We start from the raw sequence: 26,983 nt of genomic DNA on the forward strand, positions 1-26,983 counted from the left end.
GCAGGGCATACACTGGGCATGCACTGATTCAGCTTGTTAAAGACAAAGGCCCCACACTGCATTAAAATAGGGGATGAAAATTAAATAACTAAACACGACCATCACAGAGTGGTAGGTCCTATGAAGATAATTTAAATAGGGAAACATGATAGATAATAAACTACCCATCTGTAGATTGTTTTTGGCTGGGCAGTTGGGATAGATGAGATGTGTAAGAAAGTGACATTTAACCAAGATCTAAAGTATGGAAAGGAGCCAACCATAGGAAGGAACATCAGAGGAGAAAACATTCCACATAGTGTCAGGATAGAAAGGGCACAGAGTGCAAGAGGCAGCAAAAGAAGGCTTTTGTAACAATGTGTCAGCAAGGTGGGCTTATGGAGATGATGCTGGACAAGTGGCCGGGGACACTGTACACAGAACCTATTAGCAGAGGTAGAGAGCTGAACGTTGATTCACAGCACAAGGGGAAGCCTTTGGAGACTAAGTAGAGGTGAGGCATTAATGTTTGGTTTAAAAAACCACTACCTACTGTGCAAAGATTGTGCCAAACAAAGGGGGGAGGCACGACCCATCTCAAAACAGTTACAGTGGAAGTTGGGAGTGACCTAGACTCGGGTTGCAAAGTAGATGAATGTAGGTTATATTTTGAAAGTATGGCTAGATATATATCAAGAGGTAAGAGAAGAATCAAGAGTAAGGTGTCACTTGGAAAATAGGAGGAGTACTCAAAATCATGTTGGGTAATACTAAGGTTTAGATATCCACTAAATATTCAAGCAGAACTACCGGGCAGTTAGGTATATAGGTCTAGGTCTAGAGTTCCAAGGAGAGGACTGGCTTCAAGAAATTTGAGAGATAGCTGGGTGTGGTGGTGTACGCCTGTAATCCTAGCAGAGGCAGGTGGACTTCTGAGTTCCAGGCCAGGCTGGTCTACAGAGTGAGTTCCAGGACAGCCAGGACTACACAGAGAAACCCTGTCTGGGCCAGGGGGGTGGGGGGACACAAAAAAACAAAAAACAACAAAAAAAAAAAGAAATTTGAGAGTCATTGCTCTGTTACAATGTTAAAACTATAGACAGCTAAGGGAACCCAAGGAAGTGGGCAGAGACAGAAGAGGATGGAACCCAGGAAAGTCCCTGTGTCTCAGTCAGGGTTTCTGTTCCTGCACAAACATCATGACCAAGAAGCAAGTTGGGGAGGAAAGGGTTTATTCAGCTTACAGTTCCAAATTGCTGTTCATCACTAAAGGAGGTCAGGACTGGAACTCAAGCAGGTCAGGAAGCAGGAGCTGATGCAGAGGCTATGGAGGGATGTTACTGGCTTGCTTCCCCTGGCTTGCTCAGCCTACTCTCTTATAGAACCCAAGACTACCAGCCCAGAGATGGTACCACCCACAAGGGGCCCTCCCCACTTGATCACTAATTGAGAAAATGCCCCACAGCTGGATCTCATGGAGGCACTTCCCCAACTGAAGCTCCTTTCTCTGTGATAACTCCAGCCTGTGTCAAGTTGATATACAAAACCAGCCAGAACACCCTGGGACACACCAATATGTTGTAAGGCAGGATGAGTCAGGAAAGAAACCACACACACACACACACACCACTCAACGAAGTACAATGGAATCTGGAAGTCTGACACCGTAAAAACCCAGTCTTTAAGGAAGGGAGTGGTGGCTGTGCCAAATGCTGATTGATGGCACATGAGAACAGATGTGCCTATTGCATTAGACAGCATTAAGATAATCGGTGACTTTATTAAGGATGATCACAGTGAAATGGCTAAAAAAGCCTGTTGCAAGTACATTGAAAAGAAATGTAAAGAAAGAAGTATACAACCAACAAATATGATAAAGAAAGGGAGAGAAAGGAGATGGTAGTTATGAGAGGATGTGGGATAAAGGGAGACTGTCTTGCTAAAATATAACAATTATGGTGTTTGTTTAATCCCAGTACTTGAAAGGCAGAGGCAGAAGGGGTCTGGAGTTCAAGGTCATCCTCAGTTGACCTTATCTAGTTGAGGCCAGCCTGGGCCACAAGAGAGCCTTTTGGGGAAAAAAAGACAGAGAAGGAAGGAAGGAGGGAGGGATGGAGGGAAGAAGGAAAGAAGGAAGGAGCAAACAAACAAAGACGGACTAAATTAAATGGTCCAACAGAGCTACTAACTAAAAGCCTGATAACGTTATCAAAGGAAAGAGGAAAGTATGTGTAGGCTGGAGGGATATCTCAGTGATTAAGAGTACTTCCCGTTATTCCAATACTCCGGAGATCAATTTCTAGCACCCACATTGTAGATACCCTCTAAAGATAGCTCAGGACTCCCCAAGACCAAGTTCTCAGCACAAAGGAAATTTATTGTCCCCAGAGGAACAAGGGGCAGGGAACAAAAGACAAAGACAAGAAATAGAGTAGAAGGGGAAGGGAACCAGGAATGGGACAAAGGCCTGCCTCTGGATAGGTGCTATCGCCCATAGGCAAATGCGGTTTATAAAGGGAAAAGGGGAAACCTTATGTTTGGATGAGGGGTTTAATTTTGATTGGGCATGTTAATTATTTGAGCCAAAGGAGACTTTTGATTGCTGGACTTCAGTACCGTGATAGCTGAACCTTGGTAGTCAGCCTTAGGAAGAGGAATTGGACAAATATAAGAATAGACCTTGGCAACTAGCTTTGGGGATATAAACTAATGGTTTTTAGCAAGGCAGAAGGAATCAGGGAGAAGGACAAAGCCTGCCAGAGCTATGCTTGCCATACTCAAGCAGGCCAAGAGTCCTCACACATGGCACCTTACAACCATATGTAACTCTAGAGGGTCCAATACCTCTGGCTTCCACAGGCACCTGCACTCATATTCATATACCCATATGCACACAGCTGTGCACAATTAAATAATAAAAGTACATCTTAAGAAAGATTGTAGACCCCAAGCCCAAGTAGAGACTTGGTTTATGTTCCAAGCATAAGAAGTTATCTTGCGTGTCAGAAGGCAAACAAAGACTGGCAGATCTGGTATTCCAAAGATATAGTATGTCATTCTGATTACTCTGTCTTTGTGAGGAAGCGTCACAAAGAGTCACTTGAGGGGCTCTGGAGTGAGGGGATTTGTTGAAGAGACAGAAAGTAGTAAGCTTTGGGGGAGTAGAAAGGCACACAAGATCACCAGGCTCTTTTGAATGCCTACTCAAGGCTGTGCCCATTGGCCCAGTTATTCCTCCTTGCCTCCAAGTCTTATAGCAGTGACTCTCACCCTGAGGAAAAAGGACTGCACTGGCCAAAGATTTAAATGAGGCCTGGGCTGCCTCTTGAGCATCGGAGACCCTACTTCTGCCATTCAGATAAAGGGATTCATTAGGGTCATGAAAGAAGACAGAGGTATACATGGGGCACTTAGGAAGAAGAAAGTGATGATGACAAGGACCCTGGAGAGAGAGTGAAAATTAGTTTCCAAACCTTTAAAGGCTTCCTTGCTAATACTCATCCTTTTTCTCTTATCATGAATTACTTCCATCAATAACCCTCCCTACTGAACTACCTACCTTTTTCTTGGTTGATTTCTGATTAACACCATGGGAAGTACCTCTGTGTAAGCATATCTCAATATGTAGGGTATATTTATAGCTTAAGTTAAACCCATGTATATCGTGTGTGTGTGTGTGTGTGTGTGTGTGTGTGTGTGTGTGTTGTGCAGGCACACGTGCACGTGCCAAAGCAGGTCTAAGCTATTTCCGGATTGGAGTTCTGACATGGAAAGAGTGATTAATTTTCAGATACTGGGAAAACCAGACTCATCAATTGACTGGAAAAAAACAAAGAGATCAGCTAAACCAGCTCAAAGAAAAAACTAAAGCCTAAAGAGGAATGGTCACTCATCTAAAGCCATATAGTGAATCATTAAAGATAGCTTGCCAGGGCTGACTCCCAGCGCAGTTCTCAATTCATGCTACCCCTCAGCAACCAACACATAACCTTTAGTAACCTGAACAGTAGCCTGGGTCAACTGTGTTTTCTACCATAGGGAGAAGAGGTGGTACCAGAAACACCGAGTGAAATCCTCTACCAGGGCATGCTGTACAGCCTCCCCCAGTACATGGTAAGGAGCTGGCTAGGCCAGAGCTGCCCTTTTCTAATAAGATGAACTTAGGATTCTGAACTTTCCTTGTGGCTTCTCTGCAGGTGTCATTCTCCCTCGCCTTTCTACTGAGGGCTGGGTACAAGTAAATCAAGTAAAATCTACCTATAGATGGTGCATTAGGCCCATTTCTACCAGTTAATTACTACTATCATGAGTTCTGCCAGGGTCTGCCATGTCTTTGGTAGCCTCTGGATGGGAATGGTGAAGATGCTGCTAGGATCAGAGGAAGAATAAGAACGGAGAACGTTGAGTTTATCTCTCCTGCTTATTTTTCTGCTTTGCCCTTCCCAGTTTGTTCTTTCTGAGTTCACTTTGGGAGCAACCCTGAAGCAAAACAGCCTAGAAGCTTGCTTTGACCTTCTCCCTCGGCCTTACCGACAGGCCTCAAGATAAATACCTGTGTGCGTTACTGTAAACTGGCAAGGCTTAGTCATGGAAGGCTTGGAAATACTCTTCATTTGGGTTAGAGAAGTTTAGAAGAACCACTATTTTGCTGAGTGGGATAGACAAGGGTGGCTTTTCTGTTTTTCTATCTCCCAGATTGCTCTGCTTAAGATTCTGCTGGCTGCAGCCCCCACCTCCAAGGCTAAGACAGACTCTATCAATATCCTGGCAGACGTCTTGCCTGAAGAGATGCCGTGAGTGCCTCCACTGGGGCAGCTCCTCGACACTAGTGTCTTGTCTTCAGGCCCTCTGCCCCCCCACACTGTGGTAACAGGAATTGTCTAAAGAGAAATCTCTCCTTTTCTGCATGTACCTCCTGTCTCCTGCCGGACCTTCTACCTACTGAGCTCTTTGTAACTCAGAACCAGGGTCCAACAGAAAACCTCAGTGCTGATATGTGAGTAGCTGCCAATACATGCGTAGGCAGCACCAGTGGATAAGTTTGCCAGAGACAGGACACATTAACAAAAAGATCATGAAAGCTTTTTCCTGGATAGATTCCTAAATAGAAACTTCGGAGATTTCCCTAGCAGAGAAGTTCAGGTTTCCTAAATTCTGACTGCATGTATATATTCTGACCACAGATGCAGATATAGATATATGTGTATATTATATGTGTGTGTGTGTGTGTGTGTGTGTGTAGCCCAACTACTATCTAACCCAATTACTTGGGTATTTCATCCCTAGGCCTTCCTTCATCCCTACCTTTCTACTAATGCTTCCTCGTTCCCTTGTAGCGTAACTGTTCTCCAGAGCATGAAGCTGGGCATTGACGTGAACAGACACAAGGAGATCATTGTGAAGAGTATCTCTGCCCTGCTCCTTCTACTTCTCAAACACTTCAAACTCAACCATATCTACCAGGTGAGCAGTTAGGAGCGCTATGTTACATGCTCCACGAATTCCTCACACTGTAGGGGCCACGCAGAAATCCTTGGACTGCTGTGTTTTACTTGGCCTTTGCTTGTCCAGCTACTGTGGCATGAGTGTATGGTGATGATATGGAGTGGGATGTGGGGAGCCATCCTAGAAAGATGCAAAAGTCTGTATTCTTTGTAACTTAGCTCAAGGTCTGGCTGTGGGTTTTTAAGAATACTCCTAGCTAGTCAGAATCAGTCCGACCATTCAAGAATGGACCATACTTCACTGTATGTGAAGCACTATTCTGAATCAGATCTAATTTAAATGAGACACAGATCAGACTCTTACAGGCCACACAGTCTTGTAACGGATTCATAAATGCCCAATTGTAGAGTGGTGTGATCTAGTTAGGCTCTGGAAGCTGTTGAAATACCTAATCCAACTTGAGGTAGAGAAGAGCTGACTTTTAACCTAAGTCTCAGAGAAACAGATGCTAGCCAGGAAATGGAACTTATCAGGGAAGAGAAAAACCAATTTAAGCAGAAAACCCAACATGTGAAAGCTCAAAGAAAGAGCAGAGAACGTTGGGAACTAATTAAATGTGGCTGGAGTTCTGCCTCAGAGTGGGATGATAAAGGTGATCTTCTGAGGTGGGAAGCCACAGGGGTCAGCAGGGATCGTATATCTGACACACACAATTATGAGACAACTAGAATATGTTTGACGTCCAGCTAAGCTTTTGTGAGCTTCTCACCCTGAGGAGTCCTTATTTTGTCCCTGGTTTTTTTGGGGGGTGGATCTGGTGGCATTTTAGTTGTTATTGTTGGTTTGGTTTGGTTTTGAGACATAGTCTCACTGTATAGCTGTCCTGGAACTCATTATGTAGACTAGGGTGGCCCAGGTCTCACAGAGATCCTCCTACCTCTGCCTCCTGAGCACTCCTGTCTATCCCTGGTTTATAGATGAGGAGATTAGGGTTAAAGTCAAGACTTCGCCTTGCTTTCCACAAAGGCATTGTTTGCCTTGGGCCTGTCGGCATTACCAAGGTAGAAGGACTAGATGCAGACAAGCAAATGGAAGCTTCTCCTTCAGGGAGATCATGGGAATATGGAACCCTTCTCATTTCTGCCCTGAGGCGTTACCCCATTTTCTACCTTAGAGTTCCGAATAAAGCCTGATAAAGGAGTGAGTCACATCCAGGGAAGGCAGGCCGGGCCATGACCATGGCTGTGTCCAGTGTTTGCTGAGCAGCATCAGGGTTAGAAGGAGCAGACTGTTAGTTAGGGGACATTGCTCCCCTTTCCACTAGGATGTGTTTCTCTATAGCCAGACAGACAGATATCCTGAGTGGCCTGGCCACAGTGAGTGTCAGTGTGGGTACGTCCTGGCAAAGCCGAGACAGAGCTCAGAGTTTTAAAACTTCCCACTTTCAGTAGTAGGTATATACTAGCTCCTTCATCTAGAACTTGAAAGATACTTTTGGGTGACTTCCAGGGAGAAAATACCAAGCAGGAGAGAGTAGTAGTTATGACATAAGCTGATTCCCACCTCTACCCACATATTCAGGAGCAGAAAGCAGCTTACCCTTCTGCCATGGCTACTTCTTGCTGATGACACAGAGATACAGCTTTAAGACACCATAGTTCTCTGCCTTGTTTCTGAACTGCTCTAGCATTCTTAGGCTCAGATTTGGAAGCACACTTTTTTCCTAGTGTTCCTCAGTGTATCATAAACAAAATCCAGGTTGACTAACTCTATACCTTTGCTTTTATGCCACTTACCCCAGTAGGTTTTCCTGGATATAAACCCCATATGGATTTAAGAGAGCCAAATAGAACTCCAACTACTAGTATTTATCTTATCAAAGACATCATGGATTTCTTAATGCAGTGGTTGCTGGCTAAAGAGGCTCTTGTTCATTCATTGTTTGATACATTGATATTCTAAATGTTAGAAATAAAGCCATATATTGGACAGACTACTGAAACCACATTCTAGTAGTTACTATGTGCTATCTCCAGCCTGACTGATGCCAGCAGGTGCCAAGAGTTAGCTGCACCTGTCCCTGCTATATCAATCACAGCTAAAACATTATGACCCAGAGCTTTGGTAGAAACCAGGTCCCTCAGGGAGACCTTCTTTCCCACTGGACTTTGGACCAAAAAGTCACAGCAATTTTTGCTATTTTTTAGAGTATGTTTGTTTGTTTGTTTTCTTTCTTGTATGTTTACTGTGTTTTTATCAAAAGCTTGTAGCACCCATTGCATATTAGAAGTCTATAGGTAAGATAGGCTGGCTGAATATCCCCATTTCAGAGACTGACAGACTGATAACACAGTAGACAGTAGATATTCTTACAAGTGGATGTTTTATTTGTACTTTCCTGTCTTTTTTTAAAATACATGCTTCATATCTTCCCCCCCAAATAAGGAAACTTTTCTGGTTTGATCTTTTAATTCAGTTTGAATATGTATCACAACATTTAGTGTTTGCCAACTGCATCCCCTTGATCCTGAAGTTCTTCAATCAAAACATCCTGTCCTATATCACTGCCAAAAACAGGTATGGACTCTGGACAGATTTCAAAGGACTACTTTGGATAACTGAGAAAATTCCTGCATCTCTGCACCTTTGATTTCTTCTTGGATCATTAGTCCCTTGTTTATTTTTTTAAAGATTTGTTTGTTTGTGTGAGTGCACTGTTGCTTTCTTCAGACACAGCAGAAGAGGGCATCAGATCACATTACAGATAGTTTCGAGCCACCATGTGGTTACTGGGAATTGAACTCAGGACCTCTGGAAGAGCAGTCAGTGCTCTTAACTGCTGAGCCATCTCTCCAGCCCTAATCCCTTCTTAGAACTTTTTTTTAAAGATGTATTTATTTTATGTATATGAGTACACTACTGCTTTCTTCAGACACACCAGAAGAGGGCATCAGATCCCATTACAGATGGTTGTGAGCCACTATGTGGTTGCTGAGAATTGAACTCAGAACCTCTGGAAGAGCAGTCAGTACTCTTAATCACTGAGCCATCTCTCCAGCCCTAGTCCTCCTTTCTTAGAACTTTTAAATTTGTTATTTTTTAATTTTTATTTTCATGCCTGCATATTGGTACACACATGCCAAAGCATGGGTGTGGAGATCAGAGGACAGCTTGCAAAAATAGGCTCTCTTCTTTACCATGTGTGTCCTGGGGATGAAACTCAGGCTGTCTGTGTTAGCATTAGGAGCTGAGCTATCTTGCTGGCCCAAAATATGATATACATTAATAATTCTACTTAACATTGGCAATGCTAAAAGATAGTACCAGTTTTGTTCTCATCTTGCCAGTTAGGAGATAAATTCTCAGAAAAGTAAATTGATTTGCTCTAGATTATGAACAAAGATGGATCGACCAATAAAGGGCCATACAAACATGAGAACTTGAGTTCCGAGCCCCATAATTCATATAAAAAGTTAGGTGTGGCAGTATACATTTATAATCCCAGCACTAGGAAGGTGGAAACAGAATCTTGGAGCTCACTGGTTGTCTTGCATAGCCAAATTATTGAGCTTCATGTTGAGTGAGAATCCCTGTACCAAAACGTAGGGTTTCATTGCTGTGAAGACATGACCAAGGAGACACTTATACAGGAAAGCATTCAACTGGGGCTGGCCTACAGTTCCCGAGGTTCAATCCATTATCATCATGTGGGAAGCATGCCGACCTACAGGCAGACAAACCTATTCAAACCACCACAGTGCTGAAATTTCATTGAACATTAGAAATAGAAGGAACATTCGAAATTAGCTAGCCCAAATTCTTCATTGTACTCGAAAAGGGGAAAGGAAACAAAAAACAGCCACTTACTGAGCAACTGTATTCCTATTGCTAAGTAGTGCTTTATTTCCTTTCCTGACCCAGGCCTGATTCCCTGGGCTAACTGCAGAGCGTGTAGCTTGCTTGCAATTCCCACTGTTTGGTGACAAACATTATTATATATCATTCTTGAGCTACTGTTTAACAATGTTATAAGAAGCAGCCCTGCGCTTCAAGCTTCCTCTAGTTACTCCTGGAGTTCCTGGCTTTCAAAAGGATCAGGAGAAAAGCCAAGAGATCTTTTCATCTTCATAACCACAGATTGTTTAATGGAGTATGTTTGAGCAGCATCTCTGGGAATACTTTTATATTCACATGCACACTTAAATGCAGAAACAAATGAACTTAACTTTACATATTCCCTAAAGAACCCAAGAGAGCTAAGAAGGAACGGGTCTGTCTTTCTGCTTTTACTTTTTCTGCATCTACCAGATAGGACCAGCCTAAAAGCGCTCCATGGTTCCTTTGTGACTGAGGAGGTGAGAGTGGAGTTGGAGTTACCCAGCACTCGTGCCCTCAATCTCAGTGAAGGGCATGAAACAATTTGAGAAACACATACGTCTGCGGGGAGGAATCACTCCTGCCCTTTCAGAGGTTAGGCACTCCCAGCTGTTGCCATTTACCTAAAGCTTGTCCTTATCTCTGCATCTTGCAGCATCTCAGTGCTGGATTACCCGTGCTGTACCATCCAGGATTTGCCAGAGCTTACTACCGAGAGTCTGGTAAGCAGATGGGGATTTGTGGCCTTTGAAAATGGGTGATGGCAGAGGCTGGCGTTTGCTTTTTCATATCTTCTCTGGCCCCATGATGCCATGGTTTGGGAGTCTCAGATCAATGAAGGCATATTGGCAAGAGCACAGAGGTGGCAAGGGTTTAAAGACGCTGAGGGATTTGGAAAAGCTGTGCCTAGCATCTTACAGAGAGGAGGAGAGTCAGTGGACAACACTGAGGAGAAGAGGGAATTTAGAAAGATAATAAGACTGAAACACAATATCTATGCTAATTAGCAGGAGAATCTCTTCTGACGTGTGTGTGTTACACACACACACACACACACACTCCATCTTCTTTGTATTAAGTTGTATTGTAGGTAATTTGCTTTCCATTTTCATGTTATCAAACAAAGGAGTATATATCTTAGAAAATTCCTTTCCTGGGAAGATCTTCACCCTGAAGCAGGTCTAGGTAAATCAGAAAAGTTTCTCTGAAATATTCTGAATTATCTGAAACTGCCTGACCAAATCATGCTTAGGACAGGCATCTACTCTGTCCTTGTTGGCACAGCTCCTCAGACATGCTGCTTTCATCCTATTGCAGTGCAGTAATACTCTCATCTATCTTTATATCCCTGAAACCTACTTAACCTTATATATAGAACTTTGAAGACCTCAGTAATGCTAAATGATGTTACTCACCCATAGGTGCTACAGCCCAACTTTAATACTACAAAATGCTGGGTCAGGAAAGTACATTATGCAAAAATAGAAAAATTCTCTTGTGGTCCAGGTTTTATTAGCCCACAGGCGTTGGTTTTAAGGGGAGGGCATGTTAAGAACCATTTGACTCACTTCCTTATATTTCAAAAATGAGAAACAAGTGCTCAGCAGATGTACTGACTTGTCACAGTCCACCTCTCGTAGGTGACAGACCCAAGATTAGACACGAGTCAAAAGATCCATGTCCTGAAAAATCATAGGTAGCATATTCTTTGCTACTGGGCAACTAAGGAAGCTTGAAGCTTTTACTCATACAAAGATGTAAATACTTACATAACCTTTATTATTAAGATGGTGGTGTTGAATCTGTAAAACAACTCTATAAAGTTAATATATTCTTTTGTTTGTTTTCTTTTGTTTGAGACAAGGTTTCTCTATGTAGCCCTAGATCTCCATAGGGCTACATAGTAGACCAGCTTGGCCTTGAACTCACAAAGACCTGCCTGCCTCTGTCTTCCTAGTGCTAGGATTAAAGACATGTACCACTACATCTTGTCCAATATTCCTATTTTATGGATGGAGAAGCTAACTTCTGAGATTTTATAGTTGGAAATAGAAAAGTTGGGGCTGGAGAGATGGCTCAGTAGTTAAGTGCTCTGTCTGCTGGTCCAGAGGACGCAGCTTCAATTCCCAGCACCCACATGGCAGCTTACAGCCATCTGTTATTCTAGTTTCTGAAGATCTGATGCCTTCTGTCCTCTAGTAGCATTGTATGTACACAAAATACACATGCAGACAAACACCTTATACATAATATAAATTTTAAAGTAAAGTAGGAAAGTATGTCTCTGAAATTAAAATTTGGAAGGAATAACATTTTAACCCATAAACAGTGGTACCAAGTAGCATTACAATTCTACTATTGGCCTGGTATAGTGGCACACACCTTTAATCCCAGTACTCAGGAGGCAGAGGCAGGTGAATCTCTTGAATTTGAGACCAGCCCAGGCTACAGAGTGAGTTCTAGGACAGCTAGGGCAACACAGGAAAACCCTGTCTCAAAATGAAAACAAACAAAAGTTGTACTACTAGTAGAAAATTTCAAAATATAAATTCAGTGTTTGTAGCCTAAATCTATTACTTTTTAAATTTCTTAAAAGTTTTATCACGATTTTATTTATCTTCTTTCTGTCTGCCTGCCTGCCTATCTCTCTCTCTCTCTCTCTATCTATCTATCTATCCATCTACTTCTGTTAAGCACCTGTGTGATACAGCACAGGTGCAGAAATGAGACGACAACTTGCAAGAGTTGATTTTCTCCTCCCACCACAGGAATTCCAGAGATCAAACTCAGGTCATCAAGCTTGGCAGCAAGAGCCTTAACCCACTGAGCCCTCTTGTCAGCCCCTGAACTTTTTCCTTAATAACAATGTGTGCCTTGTCTCCATTCCAGCCCTATTAGTTCCTATACAGGAACTAATGAGAATTATGCTTTCTCATCACTTCTAATTGACCTTTTGTGATATGAGCTCATAATTGTCTATATGGTTATGCCTTCTGTTAAGACTGTATTATCAGGAAAGAGCAAAAGCATGTATCTAGTTAATTAAAAGTCTTAGTGACTATTTTAGTCTTTTCAGTGAAGTAATAGTGGCATCTGGTGGCTTTGTTTAGTAACCACAGACCTTTGTTCTCTAGCCCGGTGGAATTTATTCCACATAGGTTCTCACTGTAGTAACTGATTTACCTACACTAATAACTTCCATGGCCAGAAAAGGACTAGTAAGATTTATCTCTTTTCAGGCTCACCAAATTGCAAGCACAAGAAATAGATACTGCCTTCAATATATGTTATTTACATTCAATAACTTCAAGCTCTTTTCCTGATTACAAAATTAGTGGTATAATTAATGGGAGAAAAATAAACAGAAAAGTATGAGTAATAAAATAAAAATATCCCCTAAAACTATATAGAAACATTTATATTTTACTGCAACTAGAATGTATATAATCATTTATATGGAAATATCAACAAACTATAGATGTATATAAGTCTATTGCATATATATGTGTATATGTTCGACTTTAGTTAGATTTGCATGTTCACGGTAGGATTTTATTAAACAATTTCCTTTTCAGTAGTATTGGACATAAACCCAATTATGTGCTAAGCAGATGCGCTGCCATTGATGTTTAGGCAGATATTGGATCATTTTATTTACCATTTTTATACTGTGTATATTATAACATATTACTGTAATAGTACATTTATCATTTATAAGCAAAGATACATGTATTTGCAAGTATTCATAAAATGACTTTATATTGTGTATGTTCAATGAAAATACGTAGAAATTCCTGCTTTAGAGTCCAGCAAAATGAGAGCAAAGTTGCCGTCCATATGTTTTGGAGGCCTGTTAATTCCAAAGAGAAATTGTACAGGTTATGTCTCGTCTTCCTTCCCTTTGTTCCTTGTTGGTTACTGAAATAGCCCTCACTTGTGTAGGCAAGGCTCACCTAGAATTTGCTATGCTGCAAGCTGCCCTCAAACTCAGAATCCTTTCTCCCTACCCAAGTGCTGCGATTGTAGGCAAATGCCACATGGCTGGCTGTCCTTTCCTCTTTTTGCAGAAAATGTGGGAACTTCCATGTAACCCCATTGTCACTGCTGCACAACTAACTCAGAGATCTCTGTGATCTAACACAACATTCAAAGGAGGGATATGTATTACTTGTCTGATTGCTGTGTGGGCTTATCTGGGCTTGTAGCAGGAAAAGTCAGGGCATCAGGAACTTGAGGCAGATGCGCACTGCATTTCAGGAAGCAGAGAGTGAGGACTACTGGTCAGTTCACTTCTGTTTATTTAGTCTAAGACTCTATGGAATGGCGCCACCCACATTAAAAAAACGGGTTTTCTCACTTCAGTACCTAATCTTGATAATCCCTCACAGGCGTGCCCAGAGATTTGTCTCCAAGGTGATCTAAACCCTGTAAAGTTGACAATATTTAACTTCCCAGCATATTTTGAACAATATGGGTGTTCGAGGGGCCCACCTGTAGATTAAAGAAGAAGGAATAAGGAATAAGGTCAAGGTCATGTTGATGAAGTCATGGACCACAGTCAGAAGTGACCTTGCCTCACAGTCACCTTCAATGTTGACACAGTGGGATAGCAGGGGAGAGCCGTTGCCTTCTGACAGGCTGTGGGAAGTGAGCAGTTCAGAATCTGCATGACTAGCCATTTGCAAAGAAATGTTTGGAATTTCCTTTTAGAACTAGGGGATGGAATTTGTAAGTTAATGTTTAAAAGATGGATCATTAGAAAATTGTTCAAATTTGGGCTTGATTTTTGTTGAAAAAAAGACATAAAATGTGTTTAGTTTACTTGAATTTATATACCAAGTCCTCTCAGTATCCTTAATCAAAGGTTTTACAACTTCCTAATCCAAGTACTTTTAGATGTTCCAGAATATTTCTATTAGTTGGTTTTTCTTTTCAGGATATAATCATTGCACTGAAATATCAAGGTGTGTAGCATTCCTTTCAGATACTGTTTAACCAGTTATGATCCTTTAAAGAAAGGTTGTTGGGGGCCAGTAAGATAGCTCAGCAAGTAAGGGCATTTGCTGCCAAGCCTGATAACCTGAGGTCAGTCCCAGCACCCACATGGTAGAAGTGAGAACTAATTTCTCAAGTTGTCCCCCCCCCTCAAATTAAATAAATGTAAAAAATACTTTTAGAGTTTTTATTTTGGTTTTGGTTTTGGTTTTTGTTGGTGTTGTGTCTTGTTTTGATCAGGCATGGTGGTACACTTCTGTAATGCCATCATTGACAGTCCCAATACTTTTTTTGAGACAGAGCCTTGCTGTCATAGAATTCCCTATTTAGCCTGAAATTTTCCTGCCTCTGACTCACACTAGGATACAGGCATGTTATATATTGTATATAATATACACAATATATGTATGATAAAATATGCATTGTGATATATATGTATATACACAGAAGAACACATACACATATAACATATTTAATATTAAGGAGTCATATTTTTGTTCTTGAAAAAAAATGTCTCTGAGTAGATACCTATTTCTTTCTGATATGATCTATTGTCTCTGGTTAGATACAAGCTTGTTTTGTTTTGTTTTGTTTGAAAGAGGGTTTCTTGGTGTAGCCCTGGCTGTCCTGGAACTTGTTCTGTAGATCAGGTTGGCTCCTGATCCAACTGCCCAGAGATCCACCTGCCCCTGCCTCTTGAGTTCTGGATTAAAGTTGTGTACCACCACTGCCTGGTACTCACAAGCCTTCCTGCAAGAGGGGTGGAGAGATGTGTCGGTGGTGAGAGCACTTGCTATTTTTCCAGATCCTAAGTGTAGTTCCCAACGTCCGCATCAGGAAGCTTACAACAGCCTTTAAGTTTGCCATTGGGGGTTCTAACACCGTCTTCTGGTCTTTGCAGTTACTTACACACATGTGAGCATATATTCAAACACCTATATAAAAAATAGAATTTTTTTTAAAAAATAAACTAAAAGAGGTGCTGGCATTTGTGCCTTTTGCTGCACAAGCTTGACCTTCTGAGTTAGATATCTGGAACCCACATAGAAGTGGAAGAAGAGAGCCAGCTCCACGGTGTTGTGTTCTGACCTTTGTGCATCATCACTATCATAAAGCAGAAACATGAAATAAAAGTGCCTGGTTAGAATGAACTGCTGTTTTTCCTTTTCTATTACTTTTCCTGTAGCTGTGATGGAAAATATCCTAACAAAATCCATTTAAGGAAGGAAGGGTTTATTTTGGCTCACGTTCTAACACAGTAGGGAGGCCCTGGCAGCAGACACTGGTCACTCTGTATCAACTCATAAAAAGGAGGAATATGAATGTTTAAGCTTAGCTGGCTTTCTCTTTCCTTTTTATGCAACCCAGGACCCAAGCCCAGGGAATGGTTAGAGTGGTTCTTCCCATGTCAGTCAGTCTCGTCAAGATGACACCATGGGCCAGGGCAACAGCCTCACCAAAAAAAGTACTTGCCACAAATGAGTCTGACAACCTGAATTTGATCCCTGGTTCAAATAGAGCCAGCTCAACCCATATAGTTTACAGTCTCCCAGAGTGAGACCAAAGTCCTAGCAATTACAAACATTGCTTACGTGAGCACAGAAATTACAGCAGTGAACTTATCATCTCTGTTCCTAAGTGATAAGCACAGAAAGTGTGCTTGAGTCAGATTCCCATGTTTATAAATTGCCTTTCTAACCAATACTTGCTCTAGATAAAGAGTCTTGTAGGACCAGGCAATGGTGACACACCCCTTTAATCCTAGCACTCAGGAGGCAGAGGCAGGTGGATCCTGAGTTCAAGGCCAGCCTGGTCTACAGAGTGAGTTCCAAGACATTCAGGGTACACAGAGAAACCCTGCCTGAACCCCTACTCCCCAAGCCCAAAAGTCTTGCAGGCTTGTCAGTTGCATATCTGTTTTATTTGTTTTCTGTTTGTTTATCTGTCTTGTTTGGTTGGAATTCAGGTCACAGCTCTGCCAAGTGTTCCATTACTGAGCTGCATGCTTAGCCTAGCTGTAGGCTCTCAGGTGAAGAATGATATGCCCTCAGAAATGAGATTGCATGTGTAAAGGGCAGGAGTAAAGGGGCAGCATTTCCTACTGGATATCTAGCTGGCCTGATCTACAGAGACATGCAGTCTTCTAGGGGAACGGAAGCCGTATGGGCATTGAGATGATGGTGGTGTGGGCATTGAGGTGATGATGGTGTGGGCATTGAGGTGATGATGGTGTAGGCATTGAGATGATGATGGTGTGGGCATTGAGGTGATGATGGTATGGGCATTGAGGTGATGATGGTGTGGGCATTGAGGTGATGATGGTGTGGGCATTGAGGTGATGATGGTGTGGGCATTGAGGTGATGATGGTGTGGGCATTGAGGTGATGATGGTGTGGGCATTGAGGTGATGATGGTGTAGGCATTGAGATGATGATGGTGTGGGCATTGAGGTGATGATGGTATGGGCATTGAAGTGATGATGATGTGGGCATTGAGATGATGATGATGTGGGCATTGAGATGATGATGGTATGGGCATTAAGATGATGATGGTGTGGGCATTGAGGTGATGGTGCTCCTTATTTCAGGAAGCTGGAGACAATAGCCAGTTCTGCTGGAGGAACCTCTTTTCCTGCATCAACCTCCTGAGGCTGCTCAATAAGCTGACCAAATGGAAGCATTCCAGGACCATGGTAAGAGGGCTTTAGATCACAGAAGCATCCACTCAGCTGAACTGTGCATGGTTAGCATTTGTACAGTGTGTATTGGAAAGCTCTGTGAATAGGAAGTTTCTGTACTTCCTAACTCTGGGCACTTATTCCAAGATGAATACTCACCAGACCATTTCTTTCCAGAGAGCTAAATACAGACACACCATTAAGGCATTCTAACAAGGGAAGCCAGCCACATTTGATTATGTACTTATACATGCCCAAACGAAGCAAGTATATCAGTCATTGCAATGTTACTTGTAATAAGAGTCTGGAAACAACCTAAATGTTCATTAACAAGGACCAACTGCCTAAATAAATTATGATGTGCCTTTATAGTAGAATATGATGAAACCACTCGAAAGAATGAGGCATTTCTCTGCTGGTGTAGAATAATTTCCAAGTTATATTATTAAGTTAAATGAGTCCTTTAACCCAGCACACAAGAGGAAGAGGCAAGGAGGAGCTCTGTGATTTTAAGGTTAGCCTGATCTATATATAGAAATCCTGTGAGATATAGGGGTTAGGAAGATGGCTCAGTAATTAAGAGCATGTGCCATTCTTACAGAGGACCCAGGTTTGGTTCCCAGCACCCACATTAGGCAGTTCACATCTGCCTGTAACTTCAGCTGCAGGGAGAGCCAATGTCTCTTGTCCCTAAGGACACCTGTACTCATATTCTTGCATGCACACACACACACAGATCAAAAAAAAATTTAAGCAAGATATCAAACAATGTAGTTGGCCATTACTTGTGTTAAATATAAAAAATAATATATGTGTGATATATCTATAAACAAAATTTATCTACAGGACCAGTGAGATGGCGCAGCTGGCAAAAGTGCTTGCTATGTATGCTCGTGACCTGGCATGCCTGGTGACCCCATAGTGGAAGGAAAAAACTAAAAACTGTCCCTTGGTCTCTACATGAGTGCTATAAAGTATTTGCACACATGTGTAAAAACACATACCTGTATACATGTGACAATTTAACTAAATAGTTTTAAATCCTAAGAAAATAACACAAAACTGGGCAATGGTGGCACACGCCTTTAATCCCAGCACTTGGGAGGCAGAGGCAGGCAGATTTCTGAGTTCGAGGCCAGCCTGGTCTACAGAGTGAGCTCCAGGACAGCCAGGGCTACACAGAGAAACCCTGTCTCAAAAAAACCAAATCCAAAAAAAAAAAAAAAAAAAAAAAGAAAGAAAGAAAGAAAGAAAGAAAGAAAGAAAGAAAGAAAGAAAATAACAAAAAGACCAGGTGGTGATGGCTCCTGCCTTTTTTGGGGGGGGGGATTTTTATTTTTATTTACTTTTTTTTTTATTAAAAAGAGAAGTAAAGGGAGGTAAAAAAAACACTTTATGATAAAATTAAAGATTTACATGGAAAATATTCTGGATAAACACGTTAAATTTGACAGTTTTCATGGAAAATTAAAGAGTAAAGTGGTAGACATGTAAAACATTGCTAAATTAATTGAAATATGGAATAGAAACATTTTGTGATAGAATTGAAGATTTACATGGAAAGTATTTCTGATAAAATTGTAGAAAAATGTAGAAAAACATGTTTGAATTAAAGATTATTATAATAATGGTAGGCATAAAAGTATTCCTAAATTGATTGAAAGTGGAATTATAAAAGTTTTCTGATAAACTTGAAGATTTACATGGAATATATTTCTGATAAAATTGAAGAAATATATAGAAAAACATGTTAAAATTAAAGATTATCATGGAAATTATACTGATGAAATGATAGGTGTAAAGATAATTCTAAGTTGATTGAAGGTAAAATTATAAACATTTTCAGATAACATTGACCATTTACATGGAAAATATTTCTGGTAAAATTCAAGACAAACAGGTTAAAATTGACTATTTCATGGGAAATTTTACATAAAAAATGGTAGATATAAAAACTCTTACTAAATTAATTGAAGGTGGAATTAGAAACATTTGTGATAAAATCAAAGAGTTACATTGAAAACATTTCTGATAAAATAGAGGAAGTATATAGAAAGACATTAAAATAGAAGATTATCATGAAAAATAATGCAGATAAAATGGTAGACATAAAAAAATACTAAATTAATTAAAAGGGGAATTACAAACATTTTCTGATAAAATTGAAGATTTACATGAGAAATATTTCGTTAGTCTATGTCTTTTTATTGGGGAGTTGAGTCCATTGCTGTTAAGAGATATTAGGGAATAGTGATTGTTGCTTCCTGTTATTTTTGATGCTATTTCTATGTTTGTGTGGGCATCTTCTTTTGGGTTTGTTGGAAGAAGATTACTTTCTTGCTTTTTCTAGGGTGTAGTTTCCTTCCTTGTGTTGGCATTTTCCATCAATTATCCTTTGTAGTGCTGGATTTGTGGACAGATATTGAGTAAATTTGGTTTTATCATGGAATATCTTGGTTTCTCCATCTATGATGATTGAGAGTTTTGCTGGGTATAGTAGCCTGGGCTGGCAATTGTGTTCTCTTAGGGTCTGTATGAGGTCTGCCCAGGATCTTCTAGCTTTCATTGTCCCTGGTGAGAAGTCTGGTGTGATTCTGATAAGTCTGCCTTTATAAGTTACTTGCCCTTTTCCCTTACTGATTTTAATATTCTTTCTTTGTGTAGTGAATTTGGTGTTTTGATTATTATGTGCTGGGAGGAGTTTCTGTTCTGGTCCAGTCTGTTTGGAGTTCTGAAGGCTTCTTTTATGTTCATGGGCATCTCTTTCTCTAGGTTAGAGAAGTTTTCTTCTACAATTTTGTTGAAGATATTTACTGGGCCTTTAAGATGTAAATCCTCGCTCTCCTCTATACCTATAATCCTTAGGTTTGGTCTTCTCATTGTGTCCTGGAGTTCTTAGATGTGTTGGGTTACCAGCTTTATGCATTTTGCATTTTCTTTGACTGTTGAGTCAATGTTTTCTGTGGTATCTTCAGCATCTGAGGTTCTTTCTTCTATCTCTTGTATTCTGTTGTTGATGCTTGCATCTATGACTCCTGAATTCTTTCCAAGATTTTCTATCTCCAGAGATGTCTCACTTTGTGATTTCTTTATTGTTTCTACTTCCACTTTTAGATCCTGGATGGTTTTGTTCAGTCTCCTCATTTGATTGTGTTTTCCTGTAATTCTTTTTTTTTTTTTCCTTTTTTTTTCCCTGTAATTCTTTAAGGGGTTTTTGTGTTTCTTCTTTAAGGGCTTCTGCCTGTTGACCCATGATCTCCTGTATTTCTTTAAGGGATTTTTGTGTTTCCTCTTTAAGGGATTTTACCTGTTGACCAATGTTCTCCTGTATTTCTTTAAGGGAGTTATTTACATCATGAGATACGATTTTAAATCCAACTCTTGCTTTTCCAGTGTGTTGTGGTATCCTGGACTTGCTGTGGTGGGAGAACCGGGTTCTGATGTTGCCATTTTGGCCTTGGTTTCTGTTGGTAGGGCTATTGTGCTTGCCTTTCACCATCTGGTTATCTCTGGTACTAGTTGGTATTCTTGTCTTTAGCTGGAGTTTATTCCTCCTGTGGGCCTGTAAGCCTGTGTCCTTACTCCTCTGAGCTCAAAAGTGAACGTGCTGCTGGGAGATCTCTCTCTCCTGGCAGGCAATGCACAGAAGGCTATGGAGTTTCCCTGGCTCCCTGATGCAAATGGCAGCAGAAAGACTTCCATCCCAGCTGCTCCACTGAACTCAGGCCCTGTGTGCTCCTAGCCGTTCCCCTCCAGAGAGAAGGTGGAGATCTCTCTGCACTACTGGGAGATCACTCTTTCCTGGCTGGCTATGCACAGAAGGCTATGGCATCTCCCAGCTCCCTGGTGTCTTTAATCCCAGCACCCAGGAGCTTGAGGCCAGCCTAACTACAGAGCAGGTTTAAGGACAGCCAGGACTACAACAAGAAACCCCATCTCAAAAAAGAAATTATCTCCAATGATACATAAGACTAGTAATGGTGGAAATGGTATATATGTCAGATAATCTTTGTTTTAAATTATATATCATATTTTTAAAATTTTTTAGGTTTATTCATTTTATTTGTGTTTTGCCCTTATGTATGTATGTGTACCACATTGTACTTGGTACCCACAGAGGTCAGAAGGCGGCATTGGCTCCTACTGGAGTTACGGATGGTTATGAACTATGATAAGGATGCTGGGAATTGAACCCAGGTCCTCTAGAAGAGCAGCAACTGTTCTTAAATGCTAAGATGTCTTTCCAGTATGAATATTATAAATTTTACATTAATTAGTTCTTGGTTTTATTGTATATTACAAGACTAGCTTTGAGCTCATGATCAGCTTCTGAATATTATGATTGCAGGTATGTGCCATCATGTCCAGCTTAATTTATGTGTGTGTGTATATGTGTGTGTGTGTGTGTGTGTGTGTGTTTTAGTCAGTGTTTCACTCACTCCAGGCTATCCTGAAACTCCTTATTATTGAAGACTAACTCTTGTGTAGAATAGTTAAAATTTATGGGCTTAAGTTATTGGCAGACAAAATGGACATCTCATTTTACAATCACTCTGTAATATGCTATTGGTGTTTAGAAATCTGGACACATAAGTTGAATTTTATGTTTTAATTCAGTTCAAGATTTTAGGTTCTCCTAGGATAGCCTGATTTGTCTATATGGTCTGAGTTGGAAATCCTAAGGAACTTCACATAATGATGGACTGTTTGTTACCCCTGTCCCTGTTTTATTGGGCAGATGTTGGTGGTGTTTAAGTCAGCTCCGATCTTAAAGCGAGCTCTCAAAGTCAAGCAGGCCATGTTACAACTCTATGTCCTGAAGCTCCTAAAGATACAGACCAAGTACCTTGGGCGCCAGTGGAGAAAAAGCAACATGAAGACCATGTCAGCCATTTACCAGAAAGTGCGCCACCGCATGAATGACGACTGGGCCTACGGGAATGGTGAGTGTTCTCCACACCCGTGGGAGGCTCTTCATGAGCTTGCAGTTCCTTCATTGGCTAGGTTGACTGGCCACTGAGCTCCGGCAACACTACACTTATAAACGCAAGCTGCTGCACCTGCTTCTATGTGGGTGTCAGGATCTGAAGTCCGGTCCTCATGCCGTCTCCTAAGCCCCTGAATATGATACAAATTTTATGATGCAGTAAAATGTTTGCCTTATTTATTTATTTGTTTTGTTTTGTTTGAGAAATGGTCTTGCTGTATAGCCCTGGCTGTCCTGGAACTTGATATGTAGACTAGGCTGACCTCAGCCTCAGAAGATCTGCCTGCATCTGCCACCCAAATGCTAGGATTAAAGGCCTGCTGAGTTGGTCCAGACTGATTCTTCATGTTCTGCTCCAATCTCCCCTAGGAGAAAATCTCCCCTTTTCATCCACTCTGGAAGTCTCAATAAAAGGAATTTAATTGCTCTTAACAATTATAACAAGTTACTAGAAAGAAATAAACAAGAGATTACAAAAAAAAAAAAAAAGCCCTCTTATCTCCTTTCTCAGCAGTAACTACTGTTGCCAGTTTCCAATCTGCCAAAGATCATTTCTGTTTATATTAGTTTATATGTGAACATATGAATACATTTAAAACCTGTAATCCCGCTATATGCCCACTTAACACATTGCTCTTAGAACATTCTGAGTAGGTTCACTTTAAGAACCCCATAGACCATACTTTGCGGAGGAGAGTAACATCCTGAGTATCTTTTTCTTCCTCTCTTCTTGTGTCAGACATTGATGCCAGGCCATGGGACTTCCAAGCAGAAGAATGCACCCTGAGGGCCAACATTGAGGCCTTTAACAGCCGCCGCTATGATAAGCCACAGGACTCAGAGTTCTCACCTGTGGATAACTGCTTGCAGAGCGTGCTGGGACAGAGGCTGGATCTGCCTGAAGATTTCCATTATTCCTATGAGCTCTGGCTGGAGAGAGAAGTGTTCTCACAGCCCATCTGCTGGGAGGAGCTGCTCCAGAACCACTGAGCTCTTGTCAACAGAGGTGGCTCCAGTAATGTGCTTTGCCTGTCCTGCCCACGCAGCCTTCATACTGAACTCTAGGAGTGTGTGTCAAGGGGGCGGGGATGGGGGGTTCCAGCCCAGCATCCAGCAGAGACACCCAGCACAATTCAGGGCCGTTCTGGGTGCCATTAGGCTTGAAGGTGGTTGCAAGACTGAGTCAAAGCAAATAGGTCAACGTGCCCTAGGCTCAGCTAGGAACCTAAATGGCCTTCAGATCTGCTGATGATCAGTCCTGGACAGACTCTGAAACCTGCTTTGATCTTGCCTAGAACCAGGCTAGCCTTTAGCCACAACAGTGAAAGGAAATGTGTTATGGCACTTGACCCATGGCAGTCATTGCAAACAGGGTAGGAACAGACCGTAAAATGAGCCTTTTCTTCTTGCCCACTCTAAATGCCTGGGATGTATCATTTAGCAAAACCAACTTTAGACTCTATTTCACAATTAAAATGTTGATGCTCAGGGGCTGGAGAGGACTTCCAGAGGTCCTGAGTTCAATTCCCAGCAACCACATGGTGGCTCACAACCATCTGCAATGCCCTCTTCTGGTGTGTCTGAAGAGAGTGACAGTAGTATATAAAATAAATAAATAAATCTTTTAAAAAAAACAATTCTACTAAAATGTTGATGCCCACCTCTTTATAAAATAATCATTTCTTCTAAGATGATTTGAGAGCACAGCATCTTTATAAAGGATGACTGTTTCAAAAACACTGCATGTTACAGAACAGTGTATTATGTAGGGTTTTATCCTTAAGAGATCTGTGTTCAACATAAAAATATTTCATGAGTATTCTATATAGTACATTGAATGCTTTGTCATTTGAAAAGAACCACAACTAATATAATATGGCCTTCTTAGGTTTTTCACAAAGTATTTCAGTTTTTTTTCTATGAATGCAAGCTTTATTACTCATGTACCATCTATAAACATAAAACCCAGTAGCCCCCTGCCCCAAGAAGGAAGTTAAAAAAAAAAAAAAAAAAAAAAAAGAGCCTATGCCCAGGAGTCAGAAATCCTGTGACATGGCCATCTTTGGTACCCAGAAGGGAGTGCGAGACTCTTCAAGGCTTCCAAAGCTTTGAGGAGTCCAAAGTCATTTTGAGAGGACTCCCTGGGGTTCTGCCTGGTGGTCCCTCTTGATGTACAGTAACAACAGGACATTTTCCAATTCTTGTGGGCCTCAGACAACTGCTTAAGCTTCGTCTCACGCCATTTCCTGAAGAACCAAACTCCAATGTCTCCTTTTGTCAGCTTGAGTGAGTCAGCCAGGGCCTCCAGAGGCTTGTCCCTAGGACGGCAGTCTTTCTCCAAGTGCTCTTCTAGCTCCAGGAACTGCTCACAGGGCAGCACAGAGTGTCCACCCCAGCAGGACAACCTCCGTGTTGTCTCCGTCTTGCTTACTCTGTCCAGACTGCAGCTCACTTGAGTTCTGTTCTTCAGCTTGAGGTTCTACTCTAGAATTTCTCACTATTTCAGTTTTAAGCAGCTGAGTACATTGCAGAAAATTACTTTCTAATAAAACCCCAAATCTTCACCTGAGTGAGCATAGGAATGAGACAGGGTCTGGCCGTGCATGTAGCCCTGGCTAGGCCAGACCTTACTGTGTAGCCAGGCTGGCCTTGAACTTGTAGTGATCCTCCTTCCTCTGCCTGCTGCGTGTCATAGGCATGGGCCACCTCCAACAAATTCATTTTAAATGATTGTAGGATGTGTTATTTACTGAGAGTTGTCCGTTTGTGCTGATTTTTTTTATGAGAAGCAACAGCATCAGATTATGTTTTTTTCTTCCATGTTTATTTTTTTATCTTTTTTTTTTAACTGCTAGCAGTTTCAATATGGTGTGCACTGGAAGTATCACACATTTCATGGAGGATTCTCTACTCCTCCTACATAGAAAAATCACATTTTTATCTTCTGCTTTTCAGTTTAAGACTTTGAACTTTTTTTTATGTTAAAGGTGCCCTCACTGCCCAGACACTAATGAATCTTTTTATGGTAGCACAAGGACACTTTATTCTTAGAGAGCTGGTCCAAACTGGCTCACTTCCTCTTCCCTTTGTCAAGCACAGTCTCATTTTAGGTCACTATAGAGACCGGCATTATCCAAAGGAGCTATCAGGACCTCTGTGCTTCGGGTAGAAGGGATTCTTACTGTGGAAAATGACAGAGAATGTTAAGTATGTAACAGATGAATTATCTTAAGATAATTTGCAAATTATGTCAAAGCATGACAGCATTTCAAACAGCTTACTGAATGTAGCATCAGGCAATTTTATTCATCTAGGGTCAGGCTGCTATGATTTTAATATCTGTGTAAAAAGATACTTTTCCAGGAAAAGAGTCATCACCAATCTACTTTAATTGTTTGTTTGAAAAGTTATATTCAATTCTGTAGAGAAAAAACAAGTCGCCTTTAAAAACACATAAATGCTTTCTGAGGCACAGAAGTATACTAAGCTTTAATATGTCATATTTTATTATTTATAACTCTTGATAATATTAATTCTCAACACAGATGGAGAAATTATTATAACTTGCAAAAAAGAATGATTAATTTAAATCACATCATTCCCCCCCCCCAACCTCTCTGTGGCTAACTTTCTGGTATCAACAGCAAGCCCTATGTCTGAGATAACTGGATTAGATCTCCCAGTTTGAAAGCTGGCGTATGTGGTTAGGAATAGCTTCAGATTAACCAACATTTAATGGAAATTAGTTTCCACATAGAAGCATGTCATTTGTATGATTTATAATAAGGACTTTGTGAATATTTTAGTGAAGTTTGTGTTGATTGATAATATTGTTCATCTCACTGAACACTTTAATAAAAAGAAAACCTGGAATTAGAAATTTGGTCTCTAATCCTTTAACATAGGATAATCGTAAAGTAAACAGGGCAGTGGTGGCGCACGCCTTTAATCCCAGTACTTGGGAGGCAGAGGCAGGCGGATTTCTGAGTTCGAGGTCAACCTGGTCTACAGAGTAAAGTTCCAGGACAGCCAGCGCTACACAGAGAAAGAAAAAGATAATCTTCAGGTCATGTTAAATAGAAAAGGATACAGGATAAACATAGAACTCCAAACCTGAATGATGTAACAAATGTTTATTTCATCATCCTGGGTCTGGAGGCAGCCACTTGGCTCACCTTGGATTCTGGATTGTCTTTTCTCTAAAATTATTCTTATTCTGGCATAAGGCTGGGTGGATGTTCCTGCCACACACTGTTTCATCCTGAAAGGCAAAAGCAGGAAACAAGCTGTGCAAGTACATTTCAGAGCTCCTGCTTGTTGTGGCAGAAGGGACATTGTTCATGTCATTGGCTGACAGCATGTAGTCAGCTCACATGGACAAGCCTAACTCTCAGCCAGAAGAGCATGCTCTACCTGACAGCTGTGGGGTAGTGTAGTGCACTTATGGTTGGGCTAATGAATCTGTTCCTATTCTACACAAAATACACGCAGCTCCTCCCCAGGAAGGATTCAGATCTTATCCAATGGAATCTCAAAGTCCAGGATCTCATCTAGTCTGGGGGGGCTCTGTGTGTGTGTGTGTGTGTGTCTCTGCCTCTCTCTTTCTCTGTCTGTCTCTGTCTCTCTGTCTCTCTCTGTCTCTGTCTGTCTCTCTTATAGAAACAGGGTCCCAGGCTGACCTTGACATAGATACAGAGTCTATTGACTCTGAGACTTGAAAACTGAATAGCAGTAACATGTTTAACTGAATTAATAGTGATCATTTCAAATGTGGAAATATGCCAGAGCAACCTTTGGGGAGATTTGTTTGTTTTCTTCTGGTTTTCAACACAGGCTAGTCTCAAACTTAAGCGATCTGCCTCCCTCTCTTCCTGATTGCTGGGATGAAAGGCCTGTGCCACTACGACCTGACACCAGAACATCTTTGTACATCTTAAACATACAAATTTTTGTCAGTGGTATCTCAATAAGGCTGTATTTGTTTTGTTCTGTTTTTGAGGCAGGGTCTCAATGTGGGCTTGGCT

At 41.2% G+C, this 26,983-nt stretch overlaps 1 protein-coding gene across 1 annotated transcript in view; it reads left to right on the forward strand.

Moving 5' to 3' along the window:
- Strip2 (striatin interacting protein 2) overlaps window positions 1–25,823 on the forward strand; it is a 43,059-nt gene extending 17,236 nt beyond the window's left edge. The window contains exons 14-21 of the mRNA XM_052173363.1: window positions 4,018–4,092; window positions 4,675–4,772; window positions 5,316–5,442; window positions 7,901–8,001; window positions 9,956–10,022; window positions 16,883–16,987; window positions 21,711–21,915; window positions 22,699–25,823. Coding sequence (XP_052029323.1) covers window positions 4,018–4,092; window positions 4,675–4,772; window positions 5,316–5,442; window positions 7,901–8,001; window positions 9,956–10,022; window positions 16,883–16,987; window positions 21,711–21,915; window positions 22,699–22,949 — 1,029 coding nt within the window. The 3' untranslated portion in view covers window positions 22,950–25,823. The remainder of the gene's footprint in view (window positions 1–4,017; window positions 4,093–4,674; window positions 4,773–5,315; window positions 5,443–7,900; window positions 8,002–9,955; window positions 10,023–16,882; window positions 16,988–21,710; window positions 21,916–22,698) is intronic.
- Window positions 25,824–26,983: the final 1,160 nt, after the last annotated feature.

Source organism: Apodemus sylvaticus, chromosome 2 (genome assembly GCF_947179515.1).
Source record: "Apodemus sylvaticus chromosome 2, mApoSyl1.1, whole genome shotgun sequence".
In the NCBI taxonomy this organism is placed as follows: domain Eukaryota; kingdom Metazoa; phylum Chordata; class Mammalia; order Rodentia; family Muridae; genus Apodemus; species Apodemus sylvaticus.